The sequence below is a fragment of the Capricornis sumatraensis genome, chromosome 2 (genome assembly GCF_032405125.1).
Source record: "Capricornis sumatraensis isolate serow.1 chromosome 2, serow.2, whole genome shotgun sequence".
Taxonomy (NCBI): Eukaryota; Metazoa; Chordata; class Mammalia; order Artiodactyla; family Bovidae; genus Capricornis; species Capricornis sumatraensis.
In genome coordinates, this window is record NC_091070.1 from 152067412 (window position 1) to 152090635 (window position 23224).

Genomic DNA, 23224 nt, shown 5'->3' on the forward strand with positions numbered 1-23224 from the left:
TGCCACATAAAATAGGACAATATGACCATAATCTGAAACACGAGTTCCTAAATCAACCCTTAAGGAAATCCATGTAATGAAACTATCAGCCTTATTTAGAATACTACGCTGAATATGTTTTAAAAAATGACAAGATGGAAAAGAAAGAAATGAAACCCCTAGTAACTGAAAAATATAGTATTTAAAATAACTCAATGGATAGATTTAATTACATAGTAGAAAGGACTGAAGAGAGAATATTCATCCATTTGGAAAATATCCAGAATAAAACACAGTCACACACCTCTCCCTTCCAGGGGTAATGCAAAGTGCAGGAGAAGATAAAAGAAGATACAGTGAAAAAGACTAACATATCTGCAACTGGAGTACCAGGTAGAGAGGAAAAGGAAAATGGGACAGAAACAATACCTGAAGATGTAATACCCGAGAATATTCCAAAACTAATCAAAGAAATCACAGATTTAAGTATGTAACAGTCAAAATAATAAATACAAATAAAATCACATCTAGGCAAAGCAAGCAGAAACTGATGGTAATCAAGGGAACAAAAAGGAAAAAATAATCTTAAAAGTAGCTAAAGGAAGAAAGTATTTTTTCAAATAAGAGAAAAAAATAAGAGGCCAAAAGACAATATGTATTTTTAGTGGGCTGTAAGAAAATAACTGCTAACTTAGAATTTAACGTCCAGGGAAATATCTTTCAAAAGTGAAAGTAAAATAATTTCCTGATAAATAAAACTGGGAAGATTCATCATTAGCAAACTGGCACTAATGAAAAAAAAGGATATTCGTCAGGTCCACAGTGAATGTTCCCAGATGAAAGAATAGAGATACAGAAGACATAAAGAACAGTAAAAGAGTAATTAATTGGGCAAATCCAACTCAACATTGATTATAAACAATCTTGTAGGATTTAAAATACAGAGAGAATAAAAGTGCACAACAGTATGAGCATGTTAAGCCAAGTGGGTAAATGTAAGTTTCTAGGTACTAACTGTCCAGAAAGCAAAGTATTAACTTATATTAAATTTTAGTAAGACACAGATTCAAATTTAATCTAGGGAAACCAATTAATGATTAGTAAAAGAACATATAAAAACAAGCTAACAGAGGACAAAAAAATGGAATGATGATACTGGATCCAAAGAAAGAAAGGAGAGAAAGAACACAGAACAGATGGGTCATGCAGAAAGCAACAAGTGAGATGTCAGATTTAAACCTAAATATATCAGTTATGACATTAAATGTAAATAGACTAAATTCTTCACACAAAGGACATAGATTATCAGCCTAGGCTTTTTTTTTTTTTTAAGACAGTCCTTGAAAATACTAATGAAAGAATGCTAGTGTCAAAGTAGATCTTGTAAGACCAAAATTAAATAAATAAATGAATGTAGAGAAAAAATTACTCCATATGCTAAGTGGTTCGATTTACCAAGAAGACATAACAATCTCACATTTATACCTAAGAACATGGTCTCAAAGTATTAAAATTCAGGAAACTAAAGTGAAAAATAATCAATTTATAATTATGGTGAGAAATCTTGACCAACCTTTCCCATCTTTCTCAGTAACTTATGGAATAAGCAAACAAACAAGAAAGAAAAGAAAAATCAACAGTGCTTCTTCAACTGTAATGTGCACACATTTCCCCAGAGAGAAATAAGAAATCTGACTGATACTCCCCACCAGAAACAAAAATCAATTCCAGATAAATTACAGACCTAAATGTTAAAGGAAACACAACAAAGCTTCTAAAGATGAAATAATCCAAGCTAAGATTTCTTAAAAGTCGTCACTAAAGGGAACAATTAATAAACTGGGTTCAAGACACCGTTAATAAAAGTGAAAAGGAAAATCTCAGGGGAAGATATTTGTAATACACAAAAATGGGTTTGAATTTTGCACACAGAATTCCTACAAATCGACAAGAACTCCCTCCCCAGCACCCCATATTCCAACAGATGAATAGAAAAAAGGACAAGAATGGGTACTTCACCAACAAACTATCCAAATGGCCAATAAGCAGATGCAACAGTGCTCAACTCAATCATCAGAGAAATGTACTGTGTAACCTAAAAGCAATATAATCAGAATGGTGAAAAGTAACAATACCAAGTATTGGTGAGAATGCAGAATCATGGAAACTGTCATAGAGTGATAGCAGAAAATACAATGCAGAACCATTTTGGAAAACTGTTTGGCACTTGTTCACGGAGAAGGCAACGGCACCCTACTCCAGTACTCTTGCCTGGAAAACCCCATGGATGGAGGAGCCTGGTGGGCTGCAGTCCATGAGGTTGCTAAGAGTCGGACATGACGAAGCGATTTCACTTTCACTTTTCATTTTCATGCATTGGAGAAAGAAATGGCAACCCACTCCAGTGTTCTTGCCTGGAGAATCCCAGGGGCAGGGGAGCCTGTTGGGCTGCCGTCTATGGGGTCGCACAGAGTTGGACATGAGTGAAGCGACTTAGCAGCAGTAGCAGTATACCTGCATATATGTATACATTATAACCCAGAAATTCTAGTCCTAGATATATACCCAACAGAAATGCATACACATTAAGAGAGAGCTATATATACAAGAAAAGTTCATAATGGCATAGTTCTTAACAGCCCCAAATTGGAAACAGCCTAAATGCTCATTAACATTAATAAATTGTGGTATATTTATATAATGGAATACCATGTAGCAATAAAACTATGAATTACAACTATATGCAACACAAACATACATAATGTTTTTTTTTTTTTTTTTTTTTTTTGGCTACACTGTGTGGCTTGTGGGATCTTAGTTCCTCAACTAGGGACTGAATGCTGGCCCTTGCAGTGAAAGCGCCAAGTCCCAACCACTGGACTGCCAGGGAATTTCCAAGGGCTTCCCAGGTGGCGCTAGTGGTAGAGAACCTGCCTGCTAATGCAGGAGACATAAGAGATGCAGGCTCAGTGCCTAGGTGGGAAAGATCCCTAGAGAAGGGCATGGCAAACCAATCCATTGTTCTTGCCTGGAGAATCCCATGCACAGAGGAACCTGGCGGGTTACAGTCCATGGGGCTGCAAAGAGTCAGACATGACTGAAGTGATTTAGTACATATAGCACAATGTTGGATGAAATAAATTATATACAGAGTTAATTTATTTACATATAGTTCAAAATTGGGAAAACTATGCTATTATAATAGTCATTAACTCTGGAAAGAGATAATGATTCGTAGGAGACATACTGGAGCTTCTAGTATACTCAAATTTTGTAGCCTAGGTAGTGATTACATTGGTGTATATTCACTTACGATAATGCAATGAGCTGTACACTTACAATTTGTGTTATACTTCAGTGAAAGAGGTTTAAAAACAGAAGCAGTCAAATTTAGGAATTAATTTTTCCTTCTTAAGGCTTATAAGCATAAAAATGATATAGGCATAAAAGGCTATATAACTGAATGACAGAGATCAATGTTTTTCCAACCTTCATGTAAAATTTATGGATGCTGTCTAATAATACAAGTATACTGTTGGGGTAGGTAACATTCTGTATAAATATAAGAAATTTCTAAATTTTTTACTCTATTACTTTTACCTCCTTTTTAAATCTCCAAGGTGTCATTTAATTTAGAGCCATATTTACTCAGAAATCTTTAGTAACAAACTTCTGTGCTAACAACAAGCTTATTACCTATTTGTCTTCATGCCAAATTACTTCATTTCCCAAACTACACATCAACCAAAATAGGATAATCGAAATACTACCCCGTTAAATCTCAGTGCCCTACATCACTTTCTACATATAACTACTTACATATAACTGTGTACCAATTATATGTCAGGTACTGTGATAAATGCTTTATATTCATTACTTTTAAAACTCATAACACTTGAGCAAGGAAAGCCATTTATAATCCCATTTACAGATAAGCAATTAGACTCAAGTTTTCATACAGGTAGTAAATGACAGAGCAGATAATCAAATCTAGGTTTACCCAAATGTGCTCTTTCCATTTTCTCCTATGTCCTCTATTTTTCCAATACGTCCCCTTTACTAAGTCATTTTCATTCATATTTTAAGTGAGCATGCTTTCCAAATATTAACCAAATATTTCACTATTCAATTAGCAAATTTACTCCCATAAATGTCCATAGTCCCACTGGAAATAAAACACAAAGATACACAACCTATGTAGAAATCTGAAAGCATATACACCAACAAAGAAAAACAGACAGTCTATGAAAACTAAGTTTTAAAGAAAATTTTGTCCCACAATTCTAGGCTATTTCTACCTTAGCGAAAAAAGGTTAAATATTCATGAAAATTTTCTAGGACAAACTTATTTTGAAAATAACAACGCTAATACTGGGCTTCCCTGATAGCTCAGTTGGTAAAGAATCTGCCTGCAATGCAGGAGACCCTGGTTTGATTTCTGGGTTGGGAAGATCTGCTGGAGATGGGATAGGCTACCCACTCCAGTATTCTTGGGCTTCCCTCGTGGCTCAGCTGGTAAAGAATCTGCCTGCAATGTGGGATCCCTGGGTTGGAAAGATCCCCTGGAGAAGGGAAAGGCTACCCACTCCAGTATTCTGGCCTGGAGAATTCCATGGACTATATAGTCCATGGGGTCACAAAGAGTCAGACACGACTGAGTGACTTTCACTTTCAATGTCAATACTGGAGATGGAATTTTAAACCAAATGATTAAGGGACTCTTCTTTCTTAAATTCTTTCAGTACTTTTCTTCCTGCTCCAAGATTTACTATGGTGATTGTTCCATGTATTCGCAGTATGGAAAAATCACCATCATTAAAGGACTTCCCTCGTGGTCCAGTGGCTAGGACTCCACACTTCCAATTCAGTGGGGCTGGGTTTGATCCTTGGTGGTGGACCTAGATCTCATATGCTGTAACTACGAGTTTGCATGCCGCCAACTAATAAAAAAAGATCCTTGCACACCACAACAAAGACTGAAGATCCCACATGCCACAGCTAAGACCTGGTGCAGCCAAATAAATCAATGTTAAAAAAAATAACTGTCATTAAGACATACCTCTTCTGAGTCCTGTGATTTGGTGGTTTCTTCATTCAAAACATATCGTCCTCTATAAAACTCCCTGATCCGTAAATTTAATGTTTCAGTTTCTTTTTTCAAGTTCTCATACCTTGGCAGTGGTTTAATGGCTGTATCTGAGGCTCTAAATGGTAAAGACTCATCCAAGCTGTTCAACTCCTGCAAGGCAGGGGAATGACTATCTGGGTCAGAGTTTGTATCATCTTCAAGTTCTTCTTTAACCAGAGGGGTTGAAGAGGATTTTCGACATACAGATGCATAATTCTGGCCATACAAAAACCTCAAAGTTTCTTCTGTCTTCCACTCAATCAAAGTCTCTTTCAGGGCTTTAAGTAAGTTTGCCTTTGCAATTTCAGGGCACACCTGCAATGAACTGGAAGCTGACCCAGAAACTTGGTTTGATTTGGCAAATTTCCTCTTAAAATGCTCAGCACTTTTCTTACTTATGCCTACAAGAGTTACTTTTGAACTACTGTATTTAATATCAGAAATTTCTGAAGCTTCTAATTTTTCTTGCAGAGAACTATTTGAAGAAATCTGTGTATTTACATTCTGTAAAGGAAGTTCACAAGCAGTAGCTTTCTCCTGATTATCTAATCTGCAATTGCCTAACTGCTCAATGACATCTACTACTGTTTGCTCTTTGCTTTCATGCTGAGAGTTAACTTTTTGACCAGCTTTCTTTTTCATTATGCTTTTTTTGTGCAGCTGTGGCCTTGTTGCATTTGGTCTGTTTCCTGGCAGAACGGAGGAAACAAAGTCTTGCTCATTATCACTGCTACTATCACTATGAGTGCTAGAAGAACTAGATTCATAATGCTCAAAATGGCCAGGATTGTCAATATCTGATGTTTTAATGGCTTTGCTGCATAACTGTATTTCTTCTCCAGAAGGACCACTGTTGAGAGAAAGAAATAAAAACTGTAACACAGAAACAAAATGTCCCAGAGAATTTATACTTTGTAACTTTCAAGATAAAAATTTTATTCCCTAGGCAAGGCTTTATTTATAGGCTAATATTTACCTAGGCCTATAAACACACACACATTTCAGAAGAAAGCTATAATTCTGTAATTTGTCTACATATCTGATATAGTTCTCTTTCCATCTTCTTCCCTTATCTTTTCTCCTTATTTTAAAAGTGTTAACGAGTTGAGCAAAAAGAAGAAAAACAAAACTAAAAATCAAACCATACCCGCACAAATAAAATCTCACAAACCAACACTCGATAATGTCATACTACTGAATTATTTTAATTTTTGCTCACTCCATTTCTGTAATGAATCCATAGTTGTTGTTGTGTTTTTTTTTTTTCTTTTAAGGTTTCTTTTGATAAATTCATTACTGGTTTCTCAAAAAAAAAAATACTGTAGGAACTCTGTTCAGATTTTGAATATTTAAAAAAAGATGTTTAAGCATTTTCCAATTCTGGCTGATAGTTACGTAGAAAACTGCATTAAATGAAAAATATAAGAAAGTCATAGCAAAAGTTGGCAAATCAACATTAATCAATGAAAGATACTTGAAAGTCCAGAATTAACATACAAGGATAATAATTAAAGACAATAGTTTTCCCTTTGACTATGTTACTTTAATTTTCAGATTAGGTTTACAAAAGATTAAAAAATATGAATGAGTAAAGGCAAAGAGAAGCGTTGTCTATACAAACGAGAAAGATGAGGGGAGGAGGAGATCAATTACCCTTAAGCAAATGCACAAATGAGAACTTTAAAAGGTCAGGATGGGAAGGATTCTGGGTCAAGAAGTACTGGGAGAGTCATGAAAGGGTATAAAGGAACTCTCTACTTTTCACACAATTTTTGCGTAAACTGCTCTCCAAAACTGGCTATTGCGTTTTTTAAAAAGGTTTTAAAAATGAAATAAAATAATTCAGCAATAAACAAAAAAGCATGCTTGGGAAAAGTATAAAAGAAGAATACAAGCAGAGTTGAAAACAAGGTTCTGGATGGAGATGGAGAAAAAAAGATAGTAAGTTTATTTAGTATCAGGTAACATTTTTAAAGTTAGAATTTAGCCTAGACAGTCATGAACTGTCTACTGTAACTAAAGTACAATTTCAAAAAACTTAGAATAACAATTTTCATGTACACTTTCTCTTGGAACTGTAAGGTAATTATGTTTTTCTATACTATTTCAAACCCATAAACTGAAGATTTATATAATTAAAGAGTATCTCGCTTGTGCTCAATTTTATATAACTAACATAGTGATTAATAACCAGGAAAATTTACTCTGGAAGATAAAAGGGTATGTTTTGAGAGATGATCGTGGCTGGGCAAGCAATGTCACTAGGAAAGTTTAGGAAAAAATACAACTTGGAATTTCTATTAATGCTTTAAACACTCTTTCAAATAATTAAATGACTGATACATTAATGTTTTGAAATTCTACAAAATAAGGCTATAAAAACCTTTCAACAAATGTAATTGGCACAATTTGGTTGACAAAGAAGCACAGTATTTCAGATGGAAGCTGTGTTTGTGTCGTATTTCAACAGGTTCAATTAGACTTCCTTGGTAGGAACAGCTGTACAGTAAATCATACAGATCAAACACATCATCTTACCATCACAAAAGAAAAAAAGCTGTACAAGGCAAATATTTCTTTGTGTGGGCTAGAATGGGCACTTACATAATGCACCAGCACAGGAAGTCCAAGAGTTCATATCACCTGGTTTACTCTTAATGTTTCTATTAACATGAATATATAGAAGGTAAGTGATACTGATTCAACCATACCTTTGTCCTTCTTGTAGCAGCTGAAAATCAGGATGTCTGTGACAAGAAAACAGGAATAAAAAATTGAAAGCACCTGATATATCAAACACTTGAAAGTGGTTCATTATAACCACTTTGGATAGAAAATATAACAAAAAGGAAACAGTTCATATAAAAATGTTTAAGAAAAAATATTAAATGACAACATATTATAAAACTCATCCACAAGAAATCTGGATTAATCTTTTTTATCCAAAATTTTCTCATATTTCTGGACTAAGTTCCACAAACCCAATGAGTTTCCCTGATTAACCTGCTAAAGTAAATCTCTCCCTTCTCTAAATTTTAGTCATCATTGTCTTTACAGTTAATACACATTGATCATGTACTCTTCTATGACTTAATACAGAAATTTTATCTAAATGTCTTACTTTTCATATCTTTAAGTCTAGTGTCTCAACTAGACTACAAGCTTATTGAGGGCAGAGATTATTATAATTCTCCTGTATTTTGTTTATATGGTCAGTCAGACTTTTTGCCCTAATTGATAAAGCAGTTGTACTGCAGCATTGTTGTGAGGTATGTAGGTCAGGTGGTTTAACTCTAGGAAAAACTTTGCCTTGTAATATCAAAATTACATTTAGCTAGGCATCAAGGATATCAAAAACAGGAGGAAAAAGTTCTTACAAAGCCAAGTACAAAAGGAACAAATACAATAGCAAATGAGTTCAAGGGAACATGAAAACTCTGTAAAGTACTACAGAAGTACTCAGAAAAAGTACATTCCAAAAACTACATATTCAAAGAAGAACTAAATAAATGGATCAGTATTCTATGTATTTACCAACAAATTCAGTATTGTCAAGGAGTCAGTTCTTAACTTGATCTACAGATTCAATGCAACCCCAATCAAAATCCCAGCAAATTATTTTATGGATATTGACGAACTGATCCTGAAGTTTTTATGGAGAGGCAAAGACCCAGAATAGTTAACACAATACTGAAGAAGAACAAAGTTGGAGAATGACACTTCCTGACGCCAAGACTTACTATAAAGCTACAGTAATCAAGACAGGGCAGTGTGGCACTGGTGAAAGAAGAAACAAAAAAGATCAGTGGAAAAAAAACAGAGAGGCCAGACGCATCCCATATGGATACAGTCAATTGATTTTTAACAAAGGAGTAAAGGCAACACAATGGAGAAATCTAGTTTCAGAAAATGATGTTCCACATGCAAAAAAATTATTCTAGACAGAGACCTTATACTCTTCACAAAAATTAACTCAAAATGGATTACAGACTTAAATGTAAGATGCAAAACTGTAAAACTCCTAGAAGATTACACAGGAGAAAACCTAGATGACTTTCTAGATACACACCAAAGCCATGATCCATGAAAAAAGAATTGATGAGTCAGACTTTATTAAAAGTTTCTGTTCTGTGAAAAATACTGTCAAGATAATAAAAATAGAAGACACAGACTAGGAGAAAACATTTGCAAAACACAAATTTAATAAAAGACTGTTATCCAAAATATCAAAGCACACTTAAAACTCAACAAGAAAACAAACTCAATTAAAACACGGGCCCAAGACCTTAACAGATACCTCACCAAAGAAGATAAACAGATGATAAATAAGTATATGAAAAGATGTTCTATACCACAGTTCATCAGGGAAATGCAAATTTAAAAAATAATGGAAAAACAAACAAAACAAAGAGACATCACTATACATCTTTAAGAATAACCAAAATCAAGACCATCAATAAGATCAAAAGGTCTGAATGTTTGTGTCCCCTCATCACCAAATTCATATGTTAAATCCTAACTCAATGGGAAAGTATTAGGAAGTGAGCCCTTTGGAAGTGATTAGGTCACGGGGGCAAATCTTTCTCCAATGGGATTAGTGTCTTTAAAAGGGAGGCCAGAGAAATCCCTCCCCATCCTACCACATGAGGACAAAACCAGAAGTCTTCAACCCAGAAGAGGTCCTCACCCAATCACACCGGCACCCTGATCTCAGATTTAAAATCTCTATAGCTGTGAGAAGAAATTCTTCCTGCTTATAAGCTACCCAGTCCATGCCGTTTTGTTGTACCAGCCTGAACAGACTAAGACATGCACCAAAGAGCTCCCCAAAGAAGACACACAGATGGCACACAAGCATATGAAAAGACGCTCTGCCTCATGTGACACCAGAAGTGCAAATAAGATAATGAGCTATTACTGAACACCTATTAGTATAGCCAGAATCCAGACAGAGCACTAACACTGTCAAATACTGGTAAGGATGTGAAGAAAAAGAAACTCTCATTCATTGCTGGTGGGAATGCAAAATGGTACAATCACTTTGGAAGACATCTTGGTGACATCTTACAAAAACTAAATATACTCTTTACCACACAATCGAGAAATCATACACCGTGGTATTTATCCAAAGGAGTTGAAAACTTATGTCTACACAAAAACCTGTATGCTATGCTTACAGTAGCTCTATTCATATGTCAAAACTTGGAAGCAACCAGGATATCCTTCAGTAGGTAAATGGATAAATTCTACAGTAAATTCAGACAATGAAATTTTATTCAGCGCTAAGAAGGAAAGAGCCATCAAATTATGAAAAAACAGGGAAAAAATTAAATGTGTTAAGTGACAGAATCCAGTTTGAAAAGGCTACATACTATATAGGACTCCAACTATATGACATTCTGGAAAAGGTATAACTACTGGGACAGTAAAAAGATAAGGGGTTACAGAAGTTTGAGAGTAGGAGATGAACAGGTAGAACACAAAGGATTTTTAGGGCTATAAAACTACTCTGTATGATAGTGTAACGGTATCTTCAGGTCATTATACATTTGTCCAAACCCCAAACTGTTTTAATACCGAGTGATCCCCAGTGTAAACCATGGGTGTGGGTGATAATGATGTGTCAATGTAGGCTCACCTATGTTTGCTCACTTTGATGGGGGATACTGAAAGTATGGGAAGCTAGGCATGTGTGTGGGCAGGGGCTCTATGGGAAAATCTGTGTCTTCCTCTTCATTTTGTTGTGACCCTAAAATTGCTCTAGAAAACAAAGTCAGTTAATAGAAAAAAAAATACAAGGAAACAGATGTGCACTAAAGAGAAACTAAGTCACTGAACATAAACTCCATTTAAAAGGAAAAACAGGGCTGCAATGAAGGTAATAGTGCAAAGAATTTCTGTTTTAAAAAGTGAAACTAAATGGATATATGGAACCAGAAGTCATTTGAGTTATGACATTTAAAGGCTGCCAATCAAAAACATCAGATTTGCAAGTATTTTTCTATGTAATTAAATATCAGAGCATCAATCATATAACTATTGCCTAGATAATCCATTCATCTTTTGTTTAGCATACAAGGCACTGCAGGGGATGGATTCACTGCCAATCCTCTCCTTAGTTATGGGAGGCACTGCTAGCTGATCAAGGCATTCTTTCCCATTAAACATCTAAGAACCACCCATCAGCATACATTCCTATTCTAGAGAGTCCCCTACAGTTCAGAAATTCCCCCAAGACCAATAATAAAAAATTCAGAAGACAAAATAAGGCAATAATCAGAGAGTTCCCTGAGAATAAAAATTTAATCTATTTTTTCCTTTCCTTTGTCCTTCAGCCAATCAAGGCGTGTCCTTTTGCAATCATCAAAATTATCCTGTTTACCCTGCTTCTTCCCACTTATGAAAACTCTAGTCACAGAAGCTACCTTGGTTTGGTGTTACTCAAAGAAAACAAATGACACTGCTTGGATGGTGACAAGTCTTGACTACTCCAGCGGATATCTATAACTCCCATTAAGAGCTTTTTTAGCATACTAAATAATATGCTAACGTCTCCAACAGAGTGTTTTATTGCCTGTTGACTACTTCCTCCCACTTCCATTTGTAGTTTTCTCACTCTTCCTATCCCACATCCTTGCCCAAGTCTTCTAGGCTAAAATTATCAAGGTCCAGTACCATGCAGCTGTCTAGCATTTGGTCCTACACCGGGATCTGAGTATCAGTGTAGGGGAAAAAAATGTGTATAGACAGTGATTCTCAACTAGATTCTTGTACTAACTAAATGGCTAGCCTGTAAATACAGGGTATATTCCATCATTCAACAAATTCCTCCAAAAATAAAATTCTGAAATATTATACATTTATGGGTGTGTTAACTAATACAAAGAATACGTTCCTGTTTTTAAGGACATTAAAATTTAGTAGGAGGAAAATGCACATTCTAAGAGATTTACAAGTAACCATCCTCATGAGAGAAGGCAGTGGCAACCCACTCCAGTACTCTTGCCTGGAAAATCCCATGGACAGAAGAGCCTGGTAGGCTGCAGTCCACGGGGTCACTAAGAGTCGGACACGACTGAGCAACTTCACTTTCAATTTTCACTTTCATGCATTGGAGAAGGAAATGGCAACCCACTCCAGTGTTCTTGCCTGGAGAATCCCAGGGACGGGGGAGCCTGGTGGGCTGCTGTCCATGGGGTCGCACAGAGTCGGACACGACTGAAGCGACTTCGCAGCAGCAGCATCCTCATGAGAATGATGTGGCTACTACTATCATCCCACGTTACAGATAAAAAGACTGAGTACGGAAAGACTAAGTAGCGTGCAGAAAGTCACACAGCTAGTAAGTGGTAAACCCAGGTATCAAACCCAGCCAGCATGGCTCACAAGAACTACACTCTTGCATCGTTTAATTCAACAGCATATATAATAAGTACCATGAGAGAGATATGAGTTGCTACAGGAAATTAAGAGAAGAAAGAAAAACTTCCTGCTGAGCCAATGATGACAAGCTTCAGATTCGGCTGTGCCTCTAAAGAACAATACAGTTTATACATAAAGGCGTTTGAGGTGAATCCTATGGATTTTACAGGGAGGTTTGTTTTTTTTTTCCTTTCCACTTTTTATTTCTGGACCGGTTGTTAATGTCTTAAAAAAAATTTTATTTTTTAATTGAAGGATAATTGGTTTACAGAGTTTTGTTGTTTTCTGTCAAACCTCAACATGAATCAGCCAGCGGTATACATAAATCCCCTCCCTTTTGAATCTCCACATACCTCTCTCTTTTTTCTCTTTTGGTAAGTTACCAAGGTTAAATCTAGCCTATTTCTTAAAGAAAAACTAACACACATATACACACACATAGAAAACAACTCTGTCCTTGAGCCACACAACCCTCTCCCCTTTCACTGACAGACTTCTTTAAAGAAAGTCTACACTTATCACTTCCAATTCCATTATCTCCTATTCAGTCCTCAGCCCTCTACCTCCTGACATCTGTATGCATTACTCTACTAAAATGACTCTTGCTAAGATCACAAATTACCATAGGGCTGCTAAATCTGAAGTATAATTTTCAGATTTTTTTTTCCTTTTTAAAGCAGAGGAAGAAGAATTAGAATAAAAGGAAGGGTTTGAAAGAGGAAGAAAATAGGAACAAATCGTAAAGCAAGGCCTTGGTGAGAGGAGAATAGAATTGGTAACATACAAGGTACTATACTAGCAATGAGGAGGCAGAGAAATGACATAGTATATGAAGAAAATAATGAAGGAGATTCTAGTGGCTGTCCTCAATCATTTCACTTAAGTAGTAGGTTATATCTACTAGGAGTTGGGGGTGTGGGGCTTCAACATTTAAGGAGAGAAAAGGTCTGAACGTATCATAGTCATTAACAAAGAATAAACATGTGAGCACACTGTTGAGACTAGACACAATCAACTGGAACAGGGCCCCAGGATTGTAGGCTTTGGTGCCAGATTATCTGGATTTAAATCCCAAATCTATATATATGAGCCAAGTGTTCTTGAGTGAGTCACTAAAGCCTCAGTTTCACCATCCATAAAATGGGTACCAACACTTCCCTAGTATGTTTTGAGGATTGAAATAAATGAGACAGCTTATCTAAAGTGCTAATGGTCTTATTTGAGACCTTTACCCAATAATCTTGAGGAACAGGAAAAAAATATGACTGAATTTTGGGAAGGTGGACATGGCTGAAGGCTAAGGGAGAAAGAACCTGGGGGTCTGAGAGGATGATATTACAACTGCTGACCATGGACCTCGAGAAAACCACTTTAGTGAGGGTCTGCCACCCTAGAAGAGACATAAGGTAGAGACAGAAGGTCAAAATGAGGTCACAAAGCACACTCAGGAGTGACAGCTGTAGGTGAGAGAGAGGTTGTGGTCAGAGACGGGAAGCTCTTATTTCAAGATCTTGGAGGCATAATAGTTCCAAATAAGAATAAGGTCTAAGTACGGCTGAATCAAGGGTAATACAAATGTACACATTATTCTAAATCATGAAGATAATTTAAGTAGTCCTATGAGACATCTCCAGAATTGCAACTTGATATTTTTTGAGAAAAACACTAAGAATTAAAAGAAAACTCAATCTCTAATGAATGGGGAAATTAGCATATACTGAGTGCTTTTTATGTGGTAAATGTTTTAAAAATTGTGGTTAAAAAATATATAACATAAAACTGACCATTTAAACTGTTTTTAGCAATAGTCCAGTGGTATCAAGTACATTTACATTATTGCACAGCTATCACCATCCATCTCCAGGACTTTTTCATTCTGCCACACTTTCTGCTACGTGGTTCCATATATTATACCATTTGATCCTCACATAACTCGCAACTTTATTTTTATAGATGAGGAAACTGAAGCTCTGAGGGGTAAAGTGATCCTTAAGGGGGTTCCCAAAATCACTACATGTCTCAAGCAGTAAATCTAAGATTTGAATTTAGGTCTTTCAAAGTCTAAGTTCTAACATGTTGCCTCTAATTAAAACCAGAAAAAGGAACCCCCACAGTTGTGATGAAATCATCTTTACATAACCCCTCCCATAGGAATTCAATGTATTCCATTATTTTCCTTTCTATTGTTTCAGTTTTCTGACTTCATGGAAAGAAAACTATGTTGAACACTGTTTTTAGATCCTTTAGGAATAAACTTAATACTCAGATTTCCAATCTACGAAAGGTAGAGAGGTACCTGACACTAAAATAGACTAAAATTGAGTTTAATGAGGTATTGAACAAAAGATTCCATATAAAACTTCAGTTTTTGCTATGAGCTGTTTTAGAAACAAGGCACCAAGTCACATTGCTCTTTCTTTTCTATCTCTTTAGATGAAATTCAAAAGCTTTTTGTTAAAAATATCATTTCTCTTCAATTAGGTACCTTCCATTTCCTTCATGTTGTCCTGAGACATTTAATCGAGATAATTTCAACTTTAAAAATAAGTAACCATGTTAGAATACTTTCAAGCTGGTTCTCCATAAACATATTATTTTCACTAAATTATAAATCAGATGATTAACTGCAACTTTACCAAAGTGAGTCTAAAACTAGAAAAAGCACACCAGAAGACCTTGATGTGTGTGTGTATATATCACTTAGAATATGTGTATTATAAATAAACCAATGGAAGGAGCAGACTGCAATTCCCTCCTGTGGTGGGAATTTTTCAAATATGTTAAAAGCTGTTTCAGGAAGTTTTTATTCTGTCTACCAAGCAAGAGAGGTGACTGTTCAGGAAGAGGTTATAGAAGTTGTTCTGCAGAGGTTTTTGGCTTCCGCACCTCTGAGATTATACTGTGTTTATTGCCAAGAAACATGTGTGAAAACCCCCTACGCTGGGCCACATGATGGCGCTTTCAGCTCTGTCAGCATTAACCATTTACCCCAATTTCATCTTTAAATCAAACTTTAATTCTAAACATTTGTCCTTCCTCCTTAGCTTTAACTCCTGATTTTTTAATTACAATTTTAGAAGCTTCCCTCCTTCAAAGACTCGTCAGAGCCTCCAGTTAACCACAGGATTTATAAATGTAACTATATAGTATTACTACCTAAAGGAGCATGCTGTCTTAGGAACAAAACTGTATGTGGTCTGGTTCTGGCCACCAAGTGTATGAAAATTTTCTAACTCACAACATGAGAAGCCTCACACTGTGCCATGACCCAGGCCATCTAGGTCAATGTTTCGTCTCTGACAGGGCATCAGGAGCCTTTCTGTGTAAAGCACTGCTGCTGTCCACAACATTAAAGACATACTCCAGATAGTTTTACCTTAATAACGGAAACGAGGAAATACAAACCCTAAGACCCTTTCTGATTCCAAAGCCTCAACAGAAATATGGAGCTGGAAGTCATGAATTTGTCTAAATTTTTCCTAAGCTGCTTAATACATTTTTACTAAGGAGGAAGTGAGTTTATTATGGTACAAAATAATATTTGATAAATTTTAGGAGATAATATAGGCTTTAGTATTTTAGAATCTGGTGGATAGATTAATATTAGTTTTCACAACAATGTAAGAAAAACCAAACTGAGTCAAATTTAACATTTTATTGACAAATGGTAAGATCATGGTGTCTCTGAATATGTAAATTTCAAGTTGTTTGAGACATACTATAAAATATTCTTGGTTTTTATTCATAACATAAAAACTTTAATTCAGTCTTTTATCAGCCTTCTACAGGACTAAAGAATTCTAACTGTTTAAAAATCAGTTACTTTTATTCTAAACTCTTAAATGAGACAGACTTCCCTAAAAGGTAGTACAAATTTCCCTAGGCTTATGCTGGTATTTTTAATTTTCATCATTTTTATAAATGAGACATTGCTTATCCAGAAAACTTTCAACTATAGCAGCAGTGACTGACTTAGAACTGTAAAGCATTACAATGAAAGGGAACTAAAGTTAAATGCAAGTTTCTACTTTACAAATGAGGAAAATGAGATTCAGTGCTGGTAAGACTTTCCTAGAGTAAAACAATACTAAAATCCTAAGCTGGATTCAACAAAACAGTGCTCTGCAGATCAGGACCAACCAGTTAAGGAGGGTGCTACCAGCATTTCAAAAAAAGCAACAGAGTAGAAAATAACAGAGGCTTTCCATGTAGTGAGGATAAAAATTATTTCATAAAACTTTTTGTTCAGTTCTATGTATGTGTTGGATAAGGTGAAATGGTAAAAAAAAAAAATTCTGGAAATCGTTCATGAATACAGAGAACAAACAAGGGGTTGCCAGAAGGGAGAGGGGTGTGTGCATCAATGAAATAGGTGAAGGGTATTAAGAGGTACAAACCTCCAATTTTAAAAGAAATAAGCCATGGAGATGTGAAGTACAGCATAAGGAATATGGTCAATAATACTGTAATAACTTTGTATGGGAACAGATGGTTACTGGACTCATCATGGTAATCATTCCATAATGTATGTATTTATCAAATCACCACTAGTACACCTGAGACTAATATATAATACTATATGTCAACTATATTTCAATTAAAAAAAGATTTTGGAAGTCATTACAATAAAATATCTAATTCTTTGAGTGGATTTTCAAATTTATTATTTTTAAATTATAATGAAAATAGCAATTAATATTAATAAAATTATAACTTGCAATTATGGTGATATAGCTTATTTATTACAACTCATTCAAAACTAATAAAACTATCTCTGCATTAAATACTAAATGTTGGCTTTTTTTTAAAAAGGCCATTTTTTGCCTTTAAAAGATATGCTATGGGGTGTAACATTCATAACTTATGTGAACAGACTATCTTTAAAATACATTTCTGTAAAGCTTACACATATAATATCTAGACAAGCTTAAGAAAATATTGAATTCCAGAATTCTGATCATTAGCACACATAAAAATACCAAACATTTTTTGTGAAAAAACAGTGACCTCTAGTGGATTAAATAAACTGACATAATGTTTGCCTCTAAGAATTTAGAAATTAAGGTAACACTGATGCATCCAGTTATGAAAAATACTGACATGGTATTCAAACTATTATGCATAAATAAGGGTTATAGTTACACTATGTACAGTGTGATAATTGTATAAATTGCTCACTGGTTACTTCCAATCAAGAAAGAATCCTAGCTTTGTTCAGAATCTATAACTAGCTTAAGAAATACACTTATTCTTTCTAATCTTGTGTGATAATGAAGTTGGATTAAATTATCTCTAAGGATCCTTTCAGTTCTTTCATTGTGATCCTTTAATTCATCTCGCATACCAATGCCAGACTAAATTCTATTCAACAATGTTCAGTGGCTCCCCAGCTCTTGAGTACATACCAAACTTATCTTGGCCCCTTGATATCTATCATTATTTTCTATTTTTTCCCAAATATATCCCTTATTTCAAATGAGTTAATGTTCTTACTATCTACTTCCAATACCCAACCTACTCCTGTAAGTTTATTTTCTCATCTCTGCTTAAAGCTTTTCATTATGCACTGTTTTAACCTCACTAACTTACATTACAGGTGTCCGTTAGAATAAGTCAAATTTGTTTCACTCAGGTGTATTTGTTTTGCCATCCCAATGAGATTTTAACTTAACCACAGAGGTTGGCTTTCACACACGTGTGTGCACAAGCAGACACGTGCATCCTGCTGAGTAGTACACTACCCTACCTACCTGCCTTTTTTTTTTTTTGGCCACACTGTGCAGCATGCAGGTTCTTAGTTCCCAGACCAGGGATGGAACCTGCACCACCCTGCAATGGAAGCGGAGAGGGCTGGACAACCAGGAAAGTCCCTACACACTTTAAATGTAAATTAAGTTGGTAAGTTTAAAAAAACCAAGGGCATTTTCATCTTTTAGTGAGGTGGGAAAGGGTATATAAAGTAGAATTTCAAGAACCATAAATATAAATTGACATAGCTTCATATTTTGGGAAAAAAGTAGGCATTCTGAAGATAGGATGGTAAGATTTTGGGAAAAGGTTAGAGGAAGGAACGTTTTAAAATTAGTTAAAGAAGTACCAATAACTATATCTGAAGAAAACAGAGATAACAAGAAAGGTGCTTTGATAAACGGTTTTGAAGTAGATATGTGGATGGACTAAATGAGAGCACTAACTTCAAGAAGCAAAAAAAAGATCTCTGGAAGCAAAGCTAAGAACTCAAGCAAACATCAGTTTGAACACTGGGAAATGTAATATGTTGCTGTCATTAGAACTGAGGAGGCAATGGCAGCTCTCGTGAAAGAAATTTAGGAAGAAATATTAAGAGAAAAAATGATAGTTAAACAGGTGCTTATAACTTTCCAGAAACTTTGGACAATGCCACAATCTTTTATCTCCAAATAAGAAAGTTAGGCTGGCAGAGAAATGATGAGCAATTTAGTCTCCATAATGTTTAATTCAATTAACAAAGGCCACACTGTAGTATATTCAACATATTCTAAACCACATAGAATTGGCTCAGCAAGGAAAGGTGTCTGCAAACAAAGCTACTGTCACCAGTACAACTGATGCTAGTTGAACATACAGTAGTGATGCTACTTGAGTATCCAGTAAGATTATTTAGCCTATATCTTATTTTACCTCAAATAACACTGCCTTGTGTTATAATATTCTCTATCAAACATGAATTACTTCAGACATTATCTCATTAACTTAAGCCTTTGTAATAGATACATAACAATAATTTTTGTTTCCTCTTTAACATTATTATGCCAACCTCCCTTCAGTAATGAATTCTCTCTCAAATTCAGCAACAACTAAAATGTTATAAATGTTCAAACATTTCTCAAAAGGCAACTAACCCATGAGTGTCTATAAACTTTTTTGCTAAAAATAATTCTTTAAATTGGCTTTTTTAAATTTATAAAATATTGTACTTTTATTAAAGATAAAATAATTTAATAAATTAAATTAGAAAACAAAATTAGAAATAATTGTTTAAATAAATCAGTTCTAATTAAATAAATTAGAACTTTTTAACCTTAGTACATAGTTAAGAACTATGTACAGAGGTTTATAACACTGTACAGGAGGCAGTGACCAAAACCATCCCAAAGAAAAAGAAATACAAGGCAAAGTGGCTGTTTGAATGGCATTACACATAGCTGAGGAAAGAAGAGAAGCAAAAAGCAAAGGAGAAAGGGAAAGAAATAACCAACTGAACGCAGAGTTCTAGAGATAAGAAAGCCTTCTTAAATGAACAGTGCAAAGAAGTAGAGGGAAAAAAAAATAGAATGGGAAAGACTAGAGATCTCTTCAAGAAAATCAGAGATACTAAGGGAACATTTCATGTAAGGATGGGCATGATAAAGGACAGAAATGGTAAGGACCTAACAGAAGTAGAAGAGATTAAGAAGAGGTGGCAAGAATGTACAGAATGACTACACAAAAAAGATCTTAATGACCCAAAACCCATGGTGAAGTGGTCACTCACCTAGAGTCTGAAGTCAAGTGGGTTTTAGAAAGCATTACTACAAACAAGGCTAGTGGAGGTGACAGAATTCCAGCTGAGCTATTTTAAATCCTAAAAGATGATGCTGTCAAAGTGTTGCACTCAGTATGTCAGCAAATTTGGAAAACTCAGCAATGGCCACACGACTGGAAAAGGTCAGTTTTCACTCCAATCCCAAAAAAGGCTAATGCCAAAGAATGTTCAGAATACCATACAATTGTGCTCATTTTGCATGCTAACAAGGTTATGCTCAAAATTCTTCAAGCTAGGCTTCAGCAGTGGTGAACTGAGAACTTTCAGATGTACATGCTATGTTTAGAAAAGGCAGAGGAACCAGAGATCAAATTACCAAGATCCTTTGGATGACAGAGAAAGCAAGGCAATTTCAGAAAAACATCTACTTCTGATTCACTGACTATGCTAAAGCCTTTGACTGTATGGATCACAACAAATTGGAAAATTCTTAACGAGATGGAAATACCAAACCGCCTTACTTGAGAAACCTGTATATGGGTCAAGGAGCAATTGTTAGAACCTTACAGGGGACAACTGACTGGTTCCAAACTTGGAAAGGGGTACGACTAGGCTGTATATTTTCACTCTGCTTATTTAATTTATATGCAGAGTACATCATGCAAAATGCCAGGATGGATGAATCAAAAGCTGGAATCAAGACTGACAGGAGAAATATCAACAACTTCAGATATAGAGATGACACCACTCTAATGGTAAAAAGTGTAGAGGAACTAAAAAGCCTCTTGATGGGGATGAAAGTGAAGAGTGAAAAAGCTGGCTGGAAACTCAGCGTTCAAAAAACAAAAGATCATGGCATCCAGTCCCATCACTTCAAGGCAAAGAGATGGGGAAAAAGTGGCAGATTTTATTTTCTTGAGCTCCAAAATCACTGCAGATGGTGACTGCAGCCATGAAATTAAGACACTCGCTCCTTGGAAGAAAAGCTATGTCCAACCTAGACAGCATATTAAAAAGCAGAGACACCACTTTGCCAACAAAGGTCTGTCTAGTCAAAGCGATTGTTTTTCCCGTAGTTATGTACAGATGTGAGAGTTGGACCATAAAGAAGGCTGAGTCCTAAAGAATTGGACTTTTGAACTGTGGTGCTGAAGAAGACTCAGAGTCCCTTGGACTGCAAAGGAGATTAAACCAGTCAATCCTAAAGGAAATCAAACCTGAAAATTCATTGGAAACCCTGATGCTGAAGCCCAATACTTTGGCCACCTGATCTGAAGAGCCAATTTGTTGTAAAAGACCCTGATGCTGGGAAAGACTGAAGGCGAAAGAAGAGAGTGGCAGAAGATGAGATGGTTGGAGAGCATCACCCACTCAGTGGACGTTGAGCAAACTCTGGAAGAGAGTGAAGGACAGGGAAGCAGTCTATGACACTGCAAAAAGTCGGACATGATTTAGTAACAGAACAGCAAGATACAGTTCTCTAGGTGGCACGAGTGGTAAAGAACCTTCTACCAATGCAGGACAGAGACATGGGTTTGATCCCTGGGTTGGGGAGATCCCTGGAGGAGGGCATGGCAACCCACTTCAAAATTCTTGCCTGGAAAACCCCATGGCTGGAGGAGCCTGTTAGGCTACAATCAATGGGGTTACAAAGAGTTGGACACAACTGAAGCGACTTAGCACATGGCATGCACATACAGCTTCCTAACAAAGTAAGTTCAGTTGGATCTAAAATCCTGCACCTTCTGAAAAAATTTAAAATTCTCATCCCAGGATTATTATTAGGATTAACAGAAATAACCATCAAAGCAGGAAGCAAAGTTCATTTTCTTCTTAAAGGTGAAACAGAAAACAAGTGACATCTGTATGTACTTTCTGATTTTAAGCGTAAAATCCTTAAAAGTTCTGTTTGAAATATAACCATTTCCCCACAATGAAAATGTGTATAACAAATGCATTCCAAAGAAAACTAACCTACTCTTTACATTATCTCAAAAACTATAAAGAAATATATGAACAAATATATACATAATGATTTAAATTACCTTTCTTCCTCGCGAATCCATACTGGACTTTTAGGAATTTGTGCTTCAAAAAACTTAGATGCTTTATAACAAAAATTGCTGCAAAAACACTGAAAAGAACATTTTAAAACCAGCAACTTATTTTGTTCTTATTGTGAAATACAATTTATGTACAGAAGAGAATATAAAACATAAATATGTAGTTCACAGGAAAAAAAACAATCCAAGAATCAACCACCCAAGTTAAGAAATAAGATTTAGTACCTTTGAAGGCTTTTCTCTGTCCCTCCCCAATCGCATGGCTTTCCACATTCCCCAGAGATAACCACTATCATAAATGCTCTGTTACTCATTCCTTTGCTTTCTTTCAGTCTTGCTACTGACATTTGGTTTTGCCTATCTTTAAACTTTGTCTAAATGGAATATTATGTATTCTTGTATTCTGTTCCACATCATGTTTTTCAGAGTCATTTATGTAACTATAGCGTATGCATTTACACTGTGTATTACATTCCATTGCCTAAGTATTACTACCTTTTAGTTACTGTTTAAGGACAATGAGTTGCTATTTTTTGTTATTATTACCATGTTACATGAATCTTTTTTAATTACAATTTTTACATTTAAAAAATTGTGGTATGATACACAAAATTCATCATCATACACATTTTTAAGTGTTCAGTTCAGTGGCTTTAAATACCTTTTTACTATTTTGCAACTATCACCATCATCCATCTCCAGAAGATCTTTTCATCTTAAAAAACTGAGACTTCACATTGATTAAACTATAACTCCCCATTTCTACCTCCTGTGACAAAAACCATTCTACTGTCTCCATAAATCTGACTACTCTCAATTATGTTACATAAGTAGAATCATAGACTATTTTTCCTTTTGTACTGGCTTATCTCACTTAGAACAATGTTTTCAAAATTCATTCAGTTGTAGCTGTGTCAGAATTTCCTTCCTTTGGAAGGCTAAATAACATTCTATTTTATGTACTGAATATGCACCGTATTTTGTTTATCCTACTAGGAACATTCATGGGCTTCCCTGGTAGTTCTGATGGTAAAGAATCTGCCTGCAATGCAGGAGCCCCAGGTTCCATCCCTGGGTCAGGAAGATCCCCTGGAGAATGAATGGCAACCCACCCCAGTACTCTTGCCT

The 23224-nt window shown here is 35.5% G+C and overlaps 1 protein-coding gene across 8 annotated transcripts in view; it reads right to left on the reverse strand.

The window, feature by feature from the left end:
* Positions 1-23224, reverse strand: part of RPAP2 (RNA polymerase II associated protein 2) — an 86159-nt gene that overhangs the window by 50298 nt on the left and 12637 nt on the right. For 7 of the 8 annotated variants that reach the window (XR_011144419.1, XR_011144420.1, XM_068964591.1 and 4 more), the window contains exons 6-8: positions 22079-22167; positions 7819-7854; positions 5039-5957 (exon numbers count right to left, since the gene is read on the reverse strand). Coding sequence is in view for 6 of the 8 variants with exons in the window: in XM_068964591.1 (XP_068820692.1) it covers positions 5039-5957; positions 7819-7854; positions 22079-22167 (1044 nt within the window). In the remaining 2 variants the exon portion in view is untranslated. Of the gene's footprint in view, positions 1-4023; positions 4145-5038; positions 5958-7818; positions 7855-22078; positions 22168-23224 lie in introns of those variants that run through there. The other variant, XM_068964594.1, reaches the window with a different exon arrangement.